This window comes from Centropristis striata, chromosome 5, assembly GCF_030273125.1.
Source record: "Centropristis striata isolate RG_2023a ecotype Rhode Island chromosome 5, C.striata_1.0, whole genome shotgun sequence".
Lineage (NCBI taxonomy): Eukaryota > Metazoa > Chordata > Actinopteri > Perciformes > Serranidae > Centropristis > Centropristis striata.
The window spans coordinates 10,474,083-10,487,968 of record NC_081521.1 but is presented as its reverse complement, the minus strand read 5'-3'; the positions used below and the strand labels follow the sequence as shown (position 1 = coordinate 10,487,968).

Genomic DNA, 13,886 nt, shown 5'->3' with positions numbered 1-13,886 from the left:
GAGCATGTTAAATCATATAAACAGTGGCTGATTCTGCAATAATACAGGTGCATCTCAAATTAGAATATTATAGAAAAGTTTATTTATGTCAGTAATTCATATCAAAAAGTGGAAATAACACATAATATAGATCCATTACACACAGAATGAAACATTTCATGTCTTGATTTATTTCATTTATTCTAATGAAGACCTAAAATTCAGTGTCTCAAAAAATAATTAATATTACAAAAGAGAAATTTAAGGGGCGTCCCGGTGGCTCATACTGGTAGAGCACGTACCATTAAGGCCGAGTGGACCGTGGGTTCAAATCCGTCCTGGCACATGTCTTCGCCTCTGTCTCCCCCTTTCTATCTGTCACTATCTAATAAAAAAAGACAAATGCCAAAAAATAATCTTTTAAAAAAAGAGAAAAAGACCAATTTTAAAAAGTATGTTTAATATGTAAATGTTGCTTCTAAAAATTATGTCCATCTATATGACTCAATACCTGGTTGGGGCTGTTTGACTTGAACTACTGGAAAAGGACTTTTCCTTCATATTCTATTTTATTGAAATGCTCCTGTATATTCAATAACTGACCCTCTATATTAGAAAAATCAGTCTTGAAGCATATTTTGAAAATAAGCTTCAAAATATGCTTCAAGACTGATTCATATTTTCAATTTTTTTTCACATTTTCTCCCCAAGGGCCCCGCTGTGACCAGTGCGCCCCAGGTTACTATGGAAACCCAGAGCAACCTGGTGGGCAGTGCCTTCCGTGCAGTTGCAGCGGCAACATCGACACGAAGGACCCTGAGTCATGTGACCCCAGAACTGGCCAGTGCCTCAAGTGCCTGTACCACACCGACGGTCCGTCCTGTGCCCACTGTCAACACGGTTACTATGGCAACGCTCTGGCCCACGACTGCAGACGTGAGTGATGAAAGCAGAAATGCATCTGTATACATGCGTTTATAAGTTGTAACCAGAGTGAAAGATTTTTTTGTTCATAAATGTTCTTTATTGTCATTAGTAGTGGTGTAGGGCAGGGCAATTATAAATTCAATATATTTTAAAAACAAGACATTTAGCTCGGCCAGTAAGCAGCAGGTAATTAAAATTTATAAACCAACACCAATAACTGTAATGAAAAACAAGAAATGTTTATTCATTGTTTCCCTTTTAAATTTGGCCACATCTGACACATCATCAGGCACATCTTAAAGTACATAAAAAATAAATAAAAGCTACAATTGTAAAGAATCTGGGGTAGTAGCAATACTTTTTTGGATAATATAAATACATATTGGTCACATCTGACACATCTCAAAGTGCATAAAGCCAAAAAAGTGCACTGTGACAATCACAAGTATATGTCCGTCCAGGCAGGGTTAAGCAGATTTTCATGAAGCAGATTTCATTGTTTGCACTTCAGGGTTGTGAAAACATGTTACAGGTCGTATCATGGGACTAGCTCACTACTAAAAGACACAGTTTCACAATGAAGCATGGCATTGTAGGTTGAATGTTGCTAGGTTACTAGCAAACAAGCACATTTTTAAGACAAAGTCCAATTTCCTGCTGTTCTGTAAAAAGGAAAAAGTCCAAATTAGCCATTTCAGCTTAATACACTTCTCTTTGCCCTTCAAGACTAAGGGTTAGGTTTTTTTCATTTAAATTTTTAAGTATATTTTGCTCTTATTTATTTATTTTGTATTATTATTATCATTAAACTGAAGTCCAGGAGATGTTGGTTCAAATTTGTCAACTTCCTATACATTTATTTCCGTCCCTGTTTAACATCTTTCAGTCTGTCCTTACATCACATGCATGGCTCTTTTTTCTCCACACAAACTTGGCTATCAGTCAGATTTTTCATTTTATTTTAATTAACAAAGTATAAAGCTGCCAGGAACCCAAAATACAAACAAAAGACACAGGTGTCTATGGAAATATACCTTTTTTTTTTTTTTTTTTACCATTTATACACACAAAAACAGCAGAAAAATAAATAAATAATAAAACTACAAAACGGTCTCTTTGCATGTAAATTAAAAATAGTAATAGTTTTCATTGTAGAAAGAAAATTCCCATTGTAAAAATGGTCTACAAACATAAATGGCACACTGTGAAAGCTCCTATGATGCACTTTGAACTGGCTTTCTCAGCTTGTCTACATATCATAAATAAATAAAGTTAGTACTGTAAATAAAACATGTATTTTCAATAAATACATGGACCTCAGAGGGTTAATATGAATTATGCTCTATTCTGTTTTTCTTGTCCTTTTTTGCATACATAATGTCTAATTACATTACATTACATTACATGTCATTTAGCAGACGCTTTTGTCCAAAGCGACTTACAATAAGTGCATTCAACCTGAAGGTACTAGACATAGACCATAGGAATCAAGTAAGTACATAACTTTAAGAGCTAACTGTCATCGCTGAAGGAGTGCTATATGTTAAAGAAGAAAAGAAGAGAAAATAATAAGAGCTTTTTTTTTTTTTTTAAATATGTTAGGTGACCATGATAACTAATCTAATCTAATAATCTAATAACTTACTATATCATACAATATTCATCCACATGTTAAAATCCCAAAAAAGATTTTTTTTTTTTAAATCTTCACCGCAGCTTAGCCAATGAACCTCTGTGTGTAACTGATCAAAATTTGCTAGGGGCCAGATTTGGCCCCTGGGCCTGGAGTTTGACCCGTGTCTTAATGGAAGGGTTGTCTCTGTGTGTTTCTGTTGTCAGGCTGTACCTGTGTGACTGCTGGCACCGTCCCGTCTGCCTGCACTGATGGACAGTGTTACTGTGACCGTGAAACCGGGGCCTGCCCTTGCAGGCAGAACGTTGCCGGCCATAACTGTGACCAGTGTGCTGCTAACCACTGGAACTACGGTCAGGACTACGGCTGTGAGCCGTGTGGCTGCCACACACAACACGCACTGGGGACTCACTGCAACATGGTGAGCAAGCACAAAGGCCTCACAGGCATATCCCGATATATATAGGCTGAATATCGATATATGATATATATGCTGATATTTTTATCAAAAAGTGAGAGCAAATGTTCAGTCAAAGCCCAATATGGAACCTGGTCTCACAGGAATCCGTGAAATAGCCACGGATTCGCTTAACTCAAAGTCCGTGGAATAGCCACGGAATCACTCAAATTTCTGTGAAACTGACACGGATTTCGCTACAATGCAAGTTAATGACAGTCATATCCCGTGGCTATTCCATGGATATTTTTTCCTATTGGTTTGTTCCAAGTCACGTGACTTTCAAGGTACCGGTGGTCAGAACAAAAAACATGGCGGACAGTTCTCTCATTTTTAGTGAAAAAATCAATATTTTGACTTAGTTTCTGCATAAAAATGGATTTTGATCACATTTCTAGTGAGAAATATGTTTTATTTTCTAAATCTTCACTCAGTGAATGTACATAATCACTTTGTATGTTGGAATAGCCACGGGATATGACTGTCATTAACTTGCATTGCAGAAAAATCTGTGTCAGTTTCACGGAAATTTGAGTGATTCCTTGGCTATTCCACAGATTTTGAGTTAAGTGAATCTGTGGCTATTTCACGGATTCCTGTGAGACCATGTTGGAATATAACATGTCACAAGTAGTTTTATTGAAACAGTTTATTTAAGTGAACATAAATACTGTATAACAACAGTACCTTTTTAAAAGAAATTAAAGCTCCTTAACCCTTAATAGGGCACTCATTGAAATACTTGCAAATTCTAAATTTCAACCCTAGAGAATATTGGAGGATATTACATACAGCCAGAATGTGTAAAAAAACATATGAAAATAATATTTTGAGAAAAAAGTTTACGAGATTAAAGTGGCGAATCTACGAGAAAAAAATGCGCAGATTTATGAGATTTAAAGTGGTGAATCTGTGAGAAAAAAGTTGCTTTTTTCCCACTTATTTTTTATATTGATATATTGCCCAGCCCTACTACTAGTTCTTATCTGTCTGTCTTTCAGTTGTTGTCAATCGGTCTCTCTGTCTTCTACAGTTCACAGGCCAGTGCCACTGTCGTCCTGGCTTTGGAGGTAAACAGTGCACCGACTGTGAGCAGTTCCACTGGGGGGACCCGCAGGTGCAGTGTCAAGGTAACTCAACTTTTGTGACAAATAAATAACAAACAATAACTTGTTAGTTACATAGCAAAAAATAGGCTTGACGAGTTTTGGAAAATATGGAAGATTTTCTACAATTTCCTTGAAAATAACAGTATGGATGTGAATGGTTGTATTGATAACTAGTTTAAATACGTGTGTAATTTTAATTCTTAGTTTTAATTGTAATAAATGATAGATAGATAGATAGATAGATAGATAGATAGATAGATAGATAGATAGATAGATAGATAGATAGATAGATAGATAGATAGATAGATAGACAGATAGATAGATAGATAGATAGATAGATAGATAGATAGAGATTTCCATTAACCCATTTAGGCCTAAAACACCTGGAGAAAATGCCTGTAAAACCTCTGGGCGATTTTGAAAGAACCCCCTAAAACCTGAAGTTTTTCTGGAAATTCAACAGATTTTTCAGCCTCTGTAGCAGATAGAAATGAAATTCAGAAAGTATTTGAGAGCTTATACCTGTGGCTTTCATGAGAAGTTGAGTTTATTTGTCCAAACCTTCAATAAAGTTTTTTTTTTAAATCAACAAACTCAGCAAATGTTACATTTGACTGAATAGAAATCCTATGCATAATACTAATACATGCCCATTAGCAAGATGCAAACATAATATGACCATTGGAAGAAATAGACATAGTTCTCATTAGCCTACTGTAATAAAAAAATAATAATAATAATAATAATAATAAATAATAATAATACATTTGATCTATATTGCACTTTTCAGGGTACTCAATGACACATAAAGTAATATAAGACATAAACAGTCATGATTTCTTATATCATCATCACAATCAAATAGTATTATTATTGTTATTATCTCCAGACGGCCACAAATCTGTCTGTTCATCGGTAAAAATATGTCGTCATAAAACATATTCCTGGTCGATTGGTTCCGAGGGTTCAAAGTCCGGATCAGCAATAAAATCGCCGGTGCTGTTTTTATCAAGATCGCTTCCATCACTTCCTTCTGAGCTCCTCCGCTATAGTCGTCTTCAGCCATGATTTCAAACTGGAAAAGTCCCATGTTGCATTGCGACACTCCCACATGTATTCTGATGCATTTCATTGGCCGAGAGACCGAAAATAGGTGGAAAAAAAACTACAAATGCTACAAAATGACGTATCCGCTTTCCTGGCTTTAATGGTAGAATAACGCAACAGTGCCCCCGGTTTTAATGGTAGAAATGTGGTAATGCTTTCCCGCCCTAAATGGGTTAATAATATAACTAAACATAGGACAACTAAAACTAGGAAATGTTGATAAATCTGTGCATTACAAAACCCTTCCTAGCTGCTTCTTTAAGACATGGCTAGATCCTCTCATCCATTCTTAGGACTTGCAGAAGATTTTATTGTTGTTTTTCTCTGTGTGTCTCTCCTCTCTCTGTCCATTCAGAGTGTAACTGCCACCCGCTGGGCTCAGAGATGGCCCAGTGTGACCCATTAACTGGGGTGTGTGAGTGCAGGGAGGGAGCGGCGGGGAAGCGCTGCGATGAATGCGCTCGTGGCTTCACCGGCGACTTCCCCAGGTGCGTCCAGTGTCACCCGTGCTTCCAGCTGTGGGACGATGCAGTGTGCCAGATCAAAAGGGACCTGGATCACATCCAGTACACCGTGGAGAAGATCCTGGAGAGCGGAGTCACCCCGGGGGTGGAGGACTCACACATCAAAGAGCTGGAGAGGAAGCTGAAACAGGTTCAGGATCTGATCAGTGGGGAGGACAGCGAGAGGGTCCACCAGCTGATTGGACAGAGTATTGATGACCTCAGGTAATGATGTAGACACTGAAAAAAGAAAATAGTTGAACCAACTTAATTGAATTGTTTCATTTGGTAACGCCTACATGAATTAAGTTCTTTCAAATTAATTTAATAAGTTAGATTAACACAATTGATTTCAATAAATTTGAAAGAACTTTATTCATTTAGGTGTTACCAAATGAAACAATTCAATTAAGTTGGCTCAACTATTTTCTTTTTTCAGTGTATAAAGCCGAATGTCATATTTGATACACAAGTTTTGAGACCTCTACATCAGTGGTTCCCAACCTTTTTTCTTGAGGGACCCACATTTTTACCATTGTAAACTTTGGCGACCCCCTCACTGTGTTATGGGACGGTGGTACAGTCTTATTTTTGTCAGCCACCTGCGGTCCACATAGTACCTCAGCCATTTTAACCCTCTGGAGTCCACGAAAGCACTGGAGCAACACTTCTTCATGGCGTTGCAACGTAAAAACGAAGCAGCATCGAGCCCTGCTGTCAGCTTTTTCAGAAGTTTCCGTGTCCAATTTTGTGCATCAACCCTTTTTCAGCAAAGGTGAAAATAAAAACACCTTGACCAAGTGTAAGCTTTTGCAGGGGGTTTTCAAATTTTGTAGTTTGCATTCAGCATTTTTAATGCAAAATTTTGTCTCTAATGTTTTTTGTGTGATTTTTGTCTTTTTTGTGTGTTTTGCATTTTGTGTGTGTTTGATGTGTTTTTTGTGTTTTTTTCTGTGTTTTTTGTCATTTTTTGTTTGTTTGTGTGTGTGTGTGTGTGTGTATGTGTGTGTGTGTTTTTCTGTGATTTTTTTAAATAATTTTTTTTGGTGGGTTTTGGTGTTTTCAGTGTGTTTTGTGTGTTTTAAGTGGGTTTTATGTGGGGTTTTTTGTGTTGAAAATGTTGATCCAGTAAGTCAAAATGAAAAAAATAATAATCAGGTCATAAAGGTGAGGTTGTGCTGAAAACAATACCAACATGGCATGGTGAACATCTTTTAAGTTGTTTATACAGGCAGAATGAAAAGTCGTCAAAAACCAACAAAATAGCCCCAAACTCCAAAGGGTTAATGCAAGCAGGTTTAACCAATGTTTTGTGGCTTTTTGGCTTGCGCAACAAGGAGAGAGCACTCAAAAGACCCAACCGTTGCTGCTTCTGGTCGCTTCCAGCTTCATTAAAACTGTCCATAATGTTTTGGGGCCTGTTTGTGACAACAAGTTCCCTTTTTCTGAGGAAAAATTATATATATACACTACCGGTCAAAAGTTTAAGAACACCCCAAATTTTCCAGTTTTTTATCGAAATTCAAGCAGTTCAAGTCAAATGAACAGCTTGAAAGGGTACAAAGGTAAGTGGTGAACTGCCAGAGGTAAATAAAAAAAGGTAAGTTTAACCAAAACTGAAAAATAATGTACATTTCAGAATTATACAAGTAGGCCTTTTTCAGGGAACAAGAAATGGGTTAACAACTTAACTCTATGGAGTCTTGGGCTATTTTGTCCATTTTTGAATTCATTTTGTGTCTTTTTTTGTCATTTTGTGTCTTTTTTTGGTCATTTTGTGTCTTTTTTTAGTCCTTTAGTCCAACATAAAATGTGATTTTGAATCTTTTTTTTACTTTCAAAACACTATCATGCTCAATCAAGAATTTTAGATGTTGCAAATGTGCATTAATTTCAGAGTACACTGAGACATTAAACTGCATAATTTTCAATTAAATTCTGGAAAAGTTGGTGTGTTCTAAAACTTTTGACCAGTAGTGTATATATTTTTAATTTGTCAGCAGGTTCAATAAACACTCCAATTTTAAAATATTAGAAAAATTAGAATTTTCGGGCAATTATTTCATGGTTCAGGCTTTATAGGGTTATGGTTGGTTAGGATGATTTGTCATCTGCCTGGATATTATATAAAGTATCCTGCTCTGTGTGTTCCAGGGCTGAGATCGCCCTGACCGACGGGCGTCTGATGGAGGTCACCCGAGAGCTTAATACCACAGCAGAAGAAGAAACGGCACTGAGACACACATTGAGTGGCCTAGAGAGAGAGCTGAGGGACATCAACACCACTGTGGCTGACAAACGACGCCTGCTGGATGATTACCTCACCAGAGGATTTGCAGGTAGAGAACAGTCTGTACAATACACTACAGACATTTAATACTTTATTGCAAGGCTTCTTACTTTCACAAACATAATGAGTCATTTCGTTTTCTTTACAATATTGTACCGTGCATTTTTCCCCCCCTTTTTTTCAAGGTATATATTCACAAAGTAAATAACAAAACATAGGGTAAACAGACAAACATATATACAAGGCAACCTGGTATTCCCCAAATGAGGATCTCCAAGAAAAGAAATAAACAAACTAATGACACAAAACAAAAAAAACAAAAAAAGATAATAATGAAAAAATAAGCGGTGGTGCATGTATGCGTGTTCATGAATCTGTGTGTGTGTATGCATGTGAGTGTTCGTGTTGGGGAGGGGACCATTTAGTTCATCTCCTTAATTTGATTAAATATTTCCACTGTTTTTACCAGCCTTTCTTTACAGTATAACTTATTCCAAATATGTATTTGTTCCCTATTTCTAAAAGTTAGTCTTTCCATCTCTAAACTTTGTTCTGCTGTTAATACCCATGCTCTTAATTTTGGTGTGTTTGATTGTTTCCATGCTTTAGTCACCTGCTTCAGGACGGTTACTCTCAGTTAATTAAAAAAATAAATGTCCTTTGCTCATATCTTCCCTTTTAAATAAATACCTAACCAATGTTGTACCTGCAAAGGTTCTTTAAACTCAAAAATGTACTTTAATATTTATATACACTACAGACATGTGTAGAACAAAACCTCACGGCTGCAAACAAAATACAGACAAAAAAGATACATAAGGATACATTCATATTTAGGGTAGTAAAACTACATATACTACGGTATAATACCCTGCGCCTGTCTCCTCACAGATCAGTTTGAGAAAGTGAAGAAGTTCTATCAGGAGTCAGTGAGGGCTGAGTTGAAATGCAACGCCTCGGTGTACGGTCCTCTCAGTCCTGTTGAACAGTCCAAAGAAACCCGTGCTGTCACTGAAGACCTGCTGGACGCCAGGAAAGACAAGTTCCTCCGCGCTGTGGCTGCTCAGAACAAATCATTAAACGAGCTGCAACAGAAAGCTCATGACCTGGATAAGAAGGTGCATCACCTCAGTCACAAGGTAGGCAGTGTGGGGGTTTCATTCATTCATTCATCATGTTGTTAATTTATCCTTAAGAAAGCCGAGAACTGCAATAATATATACAGGTACATCAAAAAAAATTTGAATATCGTGAAAAATTTCAATATTTTTTGTAAATTATTTCAGAAAGTGAAAGTGAAGTGTATATTATATAGATTCATTACACATAGAGTGAAAATGTTGTATTTCTTGTAAGTTTGATGATTATGGCTTACAAATAATGGAAAACAAAAAACTCAGTGTCTCAGAAAATTTGAATATTACATAAGATCCATTAAAAAAGTGTATTCAAACACAAATGTCAGGCTTCTGAAAAGTCTGTTCATTTATATCCATCAATAGTTGGTTGGGCTCCTTTTGAATCATGAATTAGTGCATTAATACTTGGTGGCATGGAGGAGATCAGCCTACAGCACCATGTTGCTTTTATAGCAGCCTTCAGCTCATCTGGTGTCTCTTGACAGCAGCCCATAGACTCCTATGGGCTTCAGGTCAGCCCAGTTATGTGGCCAGTCCAGCCCAGTAACACCATGGTCACTGAAGCAGCTTTTGGTACCTTTACCAGTGTGGGCAGGTGCCAAGTCCTGCTGGAGAATGAAAGCAGCATCTCCAAAGAGCTTGGCCCCAAACCACCACTGACGGGACTCACATATTCAACTTCTTCACAATATTCTAATTTTTTGAGATGTACCTGCATTGTGATTTCAACTGCATATTATGTCCCCAAACAAAAACTCCATGAACATGTTTTACCTAATAACAAAAAGTTTTCGATCTGCATTCTCTCTGATTTCTTCAGAAATGTTAGGATTATTCCTAATAATCTTAATCCTTTAGAAATGTTCTAGTTTTCTTATTCTTATTATTGACACTGTCATTTTATGTGAATGATGTAATGCATTGTTGCTCCCTCCAGGTATGTGGTGGTCACAGCAATGCTAGTGTCAACGGCAGCTGCCCAGACAGCCGATGCGGCGGCGCCGGTTGTCGTGACGATGAGGGCAGTCGTGTATGTGGAGGAGAGGGATGCAACGGGACAGTGAGCGCTTCTCTCTCAGCTCTGAATCACGCCCGGAACGCCACCGACAGCCTGAGCGCCGCCAACGAGGAGCTACAGAGCGTGGCCAGAAAGGTTTGTAGCAGCGATGGTGTTTCCTCTTTTCTGAGTGGAGACGATAAAGAATCTCTGTTGACATCCTGGTTTCCTGTGTCCAGCTCCAGGATATAGCCTCTCTGACACAGGATGTGAAGAACCAGGCGAAGAACACACTGGAGAAAGCGCAGAAGAAGAAGGACCACTTTGAAAACACAAACAAGAAGCTCAAAGATTTCATTAAGAAGATCAAAGACTTCCTCACTGGTATATTGATGTTGTAACCGCTAGTCTCTGCTTTGAATTAACCCTCTGAAGCCCAGTCAGTTTCAGGGAGGTTTTTGCTCCCGTCACATTTTACTCACTGCGGCTAGGGCTGGGCGATATGGACCAAAAGTCATATCCCGATATATTTAGGCTGAATATCAATATACGATATATATCCTGATATTTTTATTGCAAAGTGAGAGCAAATGTTCAGTCAAAGTCAAAGCCAAATATGACATGTCACAAGTAGTTTTATTGAAACCGTTTATTTAAGTTAACATAAATACTGTATAACAACAGGAGTACTTTTTTTTTGTTTTAAAATCAAAGCTCCATAAAGCGCACATTTTCATAAAAAAATATCTTAAATAAAAATAGCCCATGAAATAAAATAGGCCAATCTTTTTCTGAAATAAATATATTTATATGAGAAAAGAATAACGAACATCACAAAATAATTAAATATGACAAACCCTAGCAAGAGCATCATTTATATATAAAGAAAAAACTACATCGATATATGCGATATGGTCTAATTCCATATCCCATTTAAAAATATATTGATATATTTTTTATATCGATATATCGCCCAGCCCTAACTGTGGCTTCAGTTTTCACTGCAATATACAAAGTCCTGCTCCGCTATGGAATCAGCACAATCATGGCTAGAAGTAGGAGGAACTCAAAAATGTCTTTTGTGCAGTTATAATGCCATAAATCATAAAATTATGTTAATTTATATTACAAACATGAAATATGCACCATTCCCCCCACAAAAAAATGGGCGCACAACATGCTTTAGATATTTGACCATTAACAACATCTACTTATACTATATAATTTATGTTGTCCTCTCCTCTCTGCTCTGTGTTAACAGCCTGCAGTTCAGTCAAAGTTTCCCTGAATATTTGTCACATTACTTTTGGTCTTAGTCGAGTCATTCATGACTTCGTAGTTGTGCTGAAAAGGGCGAAATTTAATGTTCTTTATAGGGCCTGCACTCGATTAAAAAAATGTATGTAATTAATTAGAGGCTTTGTAATTAATTAATCGAAATTAATCACATTTTAATCGCATATAAATATTTGACCTGAGAACAGTGAGAAGTCATTTTTTTCACATGGATCTTTAGTATACCATTGAATAATGACTGAATACATAATCTTAAGCAACAAAAATATTGTTTATTTTTGTTCAAGTCCAACAGACCAGTGCAAGTTTTGCCATTAAGTGTAGCAATAGCATATTTAGAAATACCAACATGATTTTGGCAACATTTAAAATGACACATGTAATGATTTAGATCAATTATCACAATTTTAAGCTTTGATTTGGTTGCTTTTACTGAAAGAACCTCTCGTCAAACATGATCCATTCATGGGCCGTCGGAAAGTTGAAAATCTGACGATAATGCCTGTGTTTAAAGTTTCAATCTGTGATAAATGGTGTAATTTAGGGGGTTCAGAGGCTTAAGTTTTGGATTCTTCCTGCAGTCATCATCTCTAATATCATTATCTCTTATCTCTCCTTGTCCTCCTGTTTGCTGTCCAGAGGAGGGAGCAGATCCCGAGAGCATAGAGAAGGTGGCTCTGCAGGTGTTGTCCATCACCCTGCCGGTCAACAGGACCGCTCTGGACAGGATGGTCATGCAGATAAAGGACAGCCTCTCTAACCTCACGAACATGGAGGGGATCATCAACCAAACCTCACAGCACATCGGCAAAGCCAAGGAGCTGCTCAACGACGCTAAAGATGCTAAGTAAGTAAAGCTAATAATAACTAGAAAATTTCCTCTGGGGAAATTTTGAAAGGGCCACGGGGGCTACTGCCGGTGTGTGTACACTATGATGAGACTCTTCAGAGATTTCAAACTATGCCCTTTAACCTCAAAATGTGTGTGTGTGTTTGTGTGTGTGTGTGTGTGTGTGTGTGTGTGTGTGTTTGTGTGTGTGTGTGTGTGTGTGTGTGTGTGTGTAGCGATCTAAAAAAACTTTAAAATCTCACTTTTTCCGAAATCTTCCTGCGTTTTTAATATGGGAGCCAATGAGGCTGTTGGTGGTGTTGGTGGATCATCTCTGCGTCTTACGCCCAAACTATAACTCTGACAGCTTTACCAGAGGATTGTGAGTGAGAAGACAAATTTTCCTACGTTTCTATGTATAAATTATTTCTGTAGAGTGGAATTTGCGGCCTGGAGCGCAGTTTTAAAATGTATTTTTTGACAGTTTTACCTCTCCCTCTACACTCTGAGCGATGACATCACACACTCTGACACGAACATTCCGTGCAATACACACCCATTATAATCTCAGAATTTCTCCAAAAATGATCATGGTCATTGAACAGGGATTGATAAAAAACTATATGACCTATCGAAACGTGGATTAATACACCGATACACAAGACTTGTGTCTACTGTTTAAAGTTTAAATGGAGTCTCTAGGTGAAATTATGCTGGAGAAGTAGACGTTCTTTTTCACTCATTTTTTTTCGGCCGTCCTATTCATTTCAATGCAAAATTTTGGGCAGTTTTTCGCGACTTATGTCGCGAAAAATTAATATTCCGTAGAGAAAAGTAATAGGATCCCAATCAATCCGCACGTTTTGATATATAATTTGTCCTGCAACTCTGCAGCTATTGCTGTATGGGGCCAGTGCTCGGTGCGATTGCCCCGAGGCCCTAATAATGATAGTTAATTTTACTTAGTAGGGCGCCTTTCAAGGCACTCAAGGTCGCCTTACAACATAGAAAAACAATGCAGAACATCATACACATCATACAATCTAAACAAATCAGAACATTTAAGAATACATTACAATAAAGGAGGGGAGTTTGTGCGGAGGATCAGATGGAGTGAGCGAGTCTGAACAGAAGCTCATCTTTTCTAAAACCACATTACCCACCAAACATCCTGCTTGGTGGCATAAAGAGCAGGCTTTAAGGCTCTCAATTCAATTCAATTCAATTGGCTTTATTGGCATGACGTAACAATGTATATATTGCCAAAGCAAGCATCAGAAAAAAAAGATAACAAGATAAGGAAAGCAATATTTACAATAAATTATTATAATTCTGTTATTCATTTTAAAAGAAAAGAAAAACTAATAACAATAAAAGAAAGCAATATTTACAATCATTGGGGAAAAAAATCCCCCTTATGGAGAGGCTAGAGTGGATGACATCATCACTAGATGAGAAACAACAACAACAACAACAAAAAAACAAAAAAAAAAACACACACACTAACTGAAAACTGTCTTTTTTACACACTAACTGACGAGTTTTACACACAAATTGACGAGTTTTACACTATTTTCAGCAAGACAGACAGAAACACAGACAGGCAGATATTTACAATCA

General features: G+C 37.3%; 1 protein-coding gene across 1 annotated transcript in view; it reads left to right on the top strand.

The window, feature by feature from the left end:
• The window catches only part of lamb2l (laminin, beta 2-like), a 99,238-nt gene that overhangs the window by 77,843 nt on the left and 7,509 nt on the right, over positions 1–13,886 (top strand). Inside the window, exons 23-31 of the mRNA XM_059333102.1 lie at positions 691–915; positions 2,746–2,960; positions 4,030–4,126; positions 5,568–5,940; positions 7,870–8,054; positions 8,897–9,144; positions 10,082–10,297; positions 10,381–10,525; positions 12,077–12,284. Of these exons, the coding sequence (XP_059189085.1) occupies positions 691–915; positions 2,746–2,960; positions 4,030–4,126; positions 5,568–5,940; positions 7,870–8,054; positions 8,897–9,144; positions 10,082–10,297; positions 10,381–10,525; positions 12,077–12,284 (1,912 nt within the window). The remainder of the gene's footprint in view (positions 1–690; positions 916–2,745; positions 2,961–4,029; positions 4,127–5,567; positions 5,941–7,869; positions 8,055–8,896; positions 9,145–10,081; positions 10,298–10,380; positions 10,526–12,076; positions 12,285–13,886) is intronic.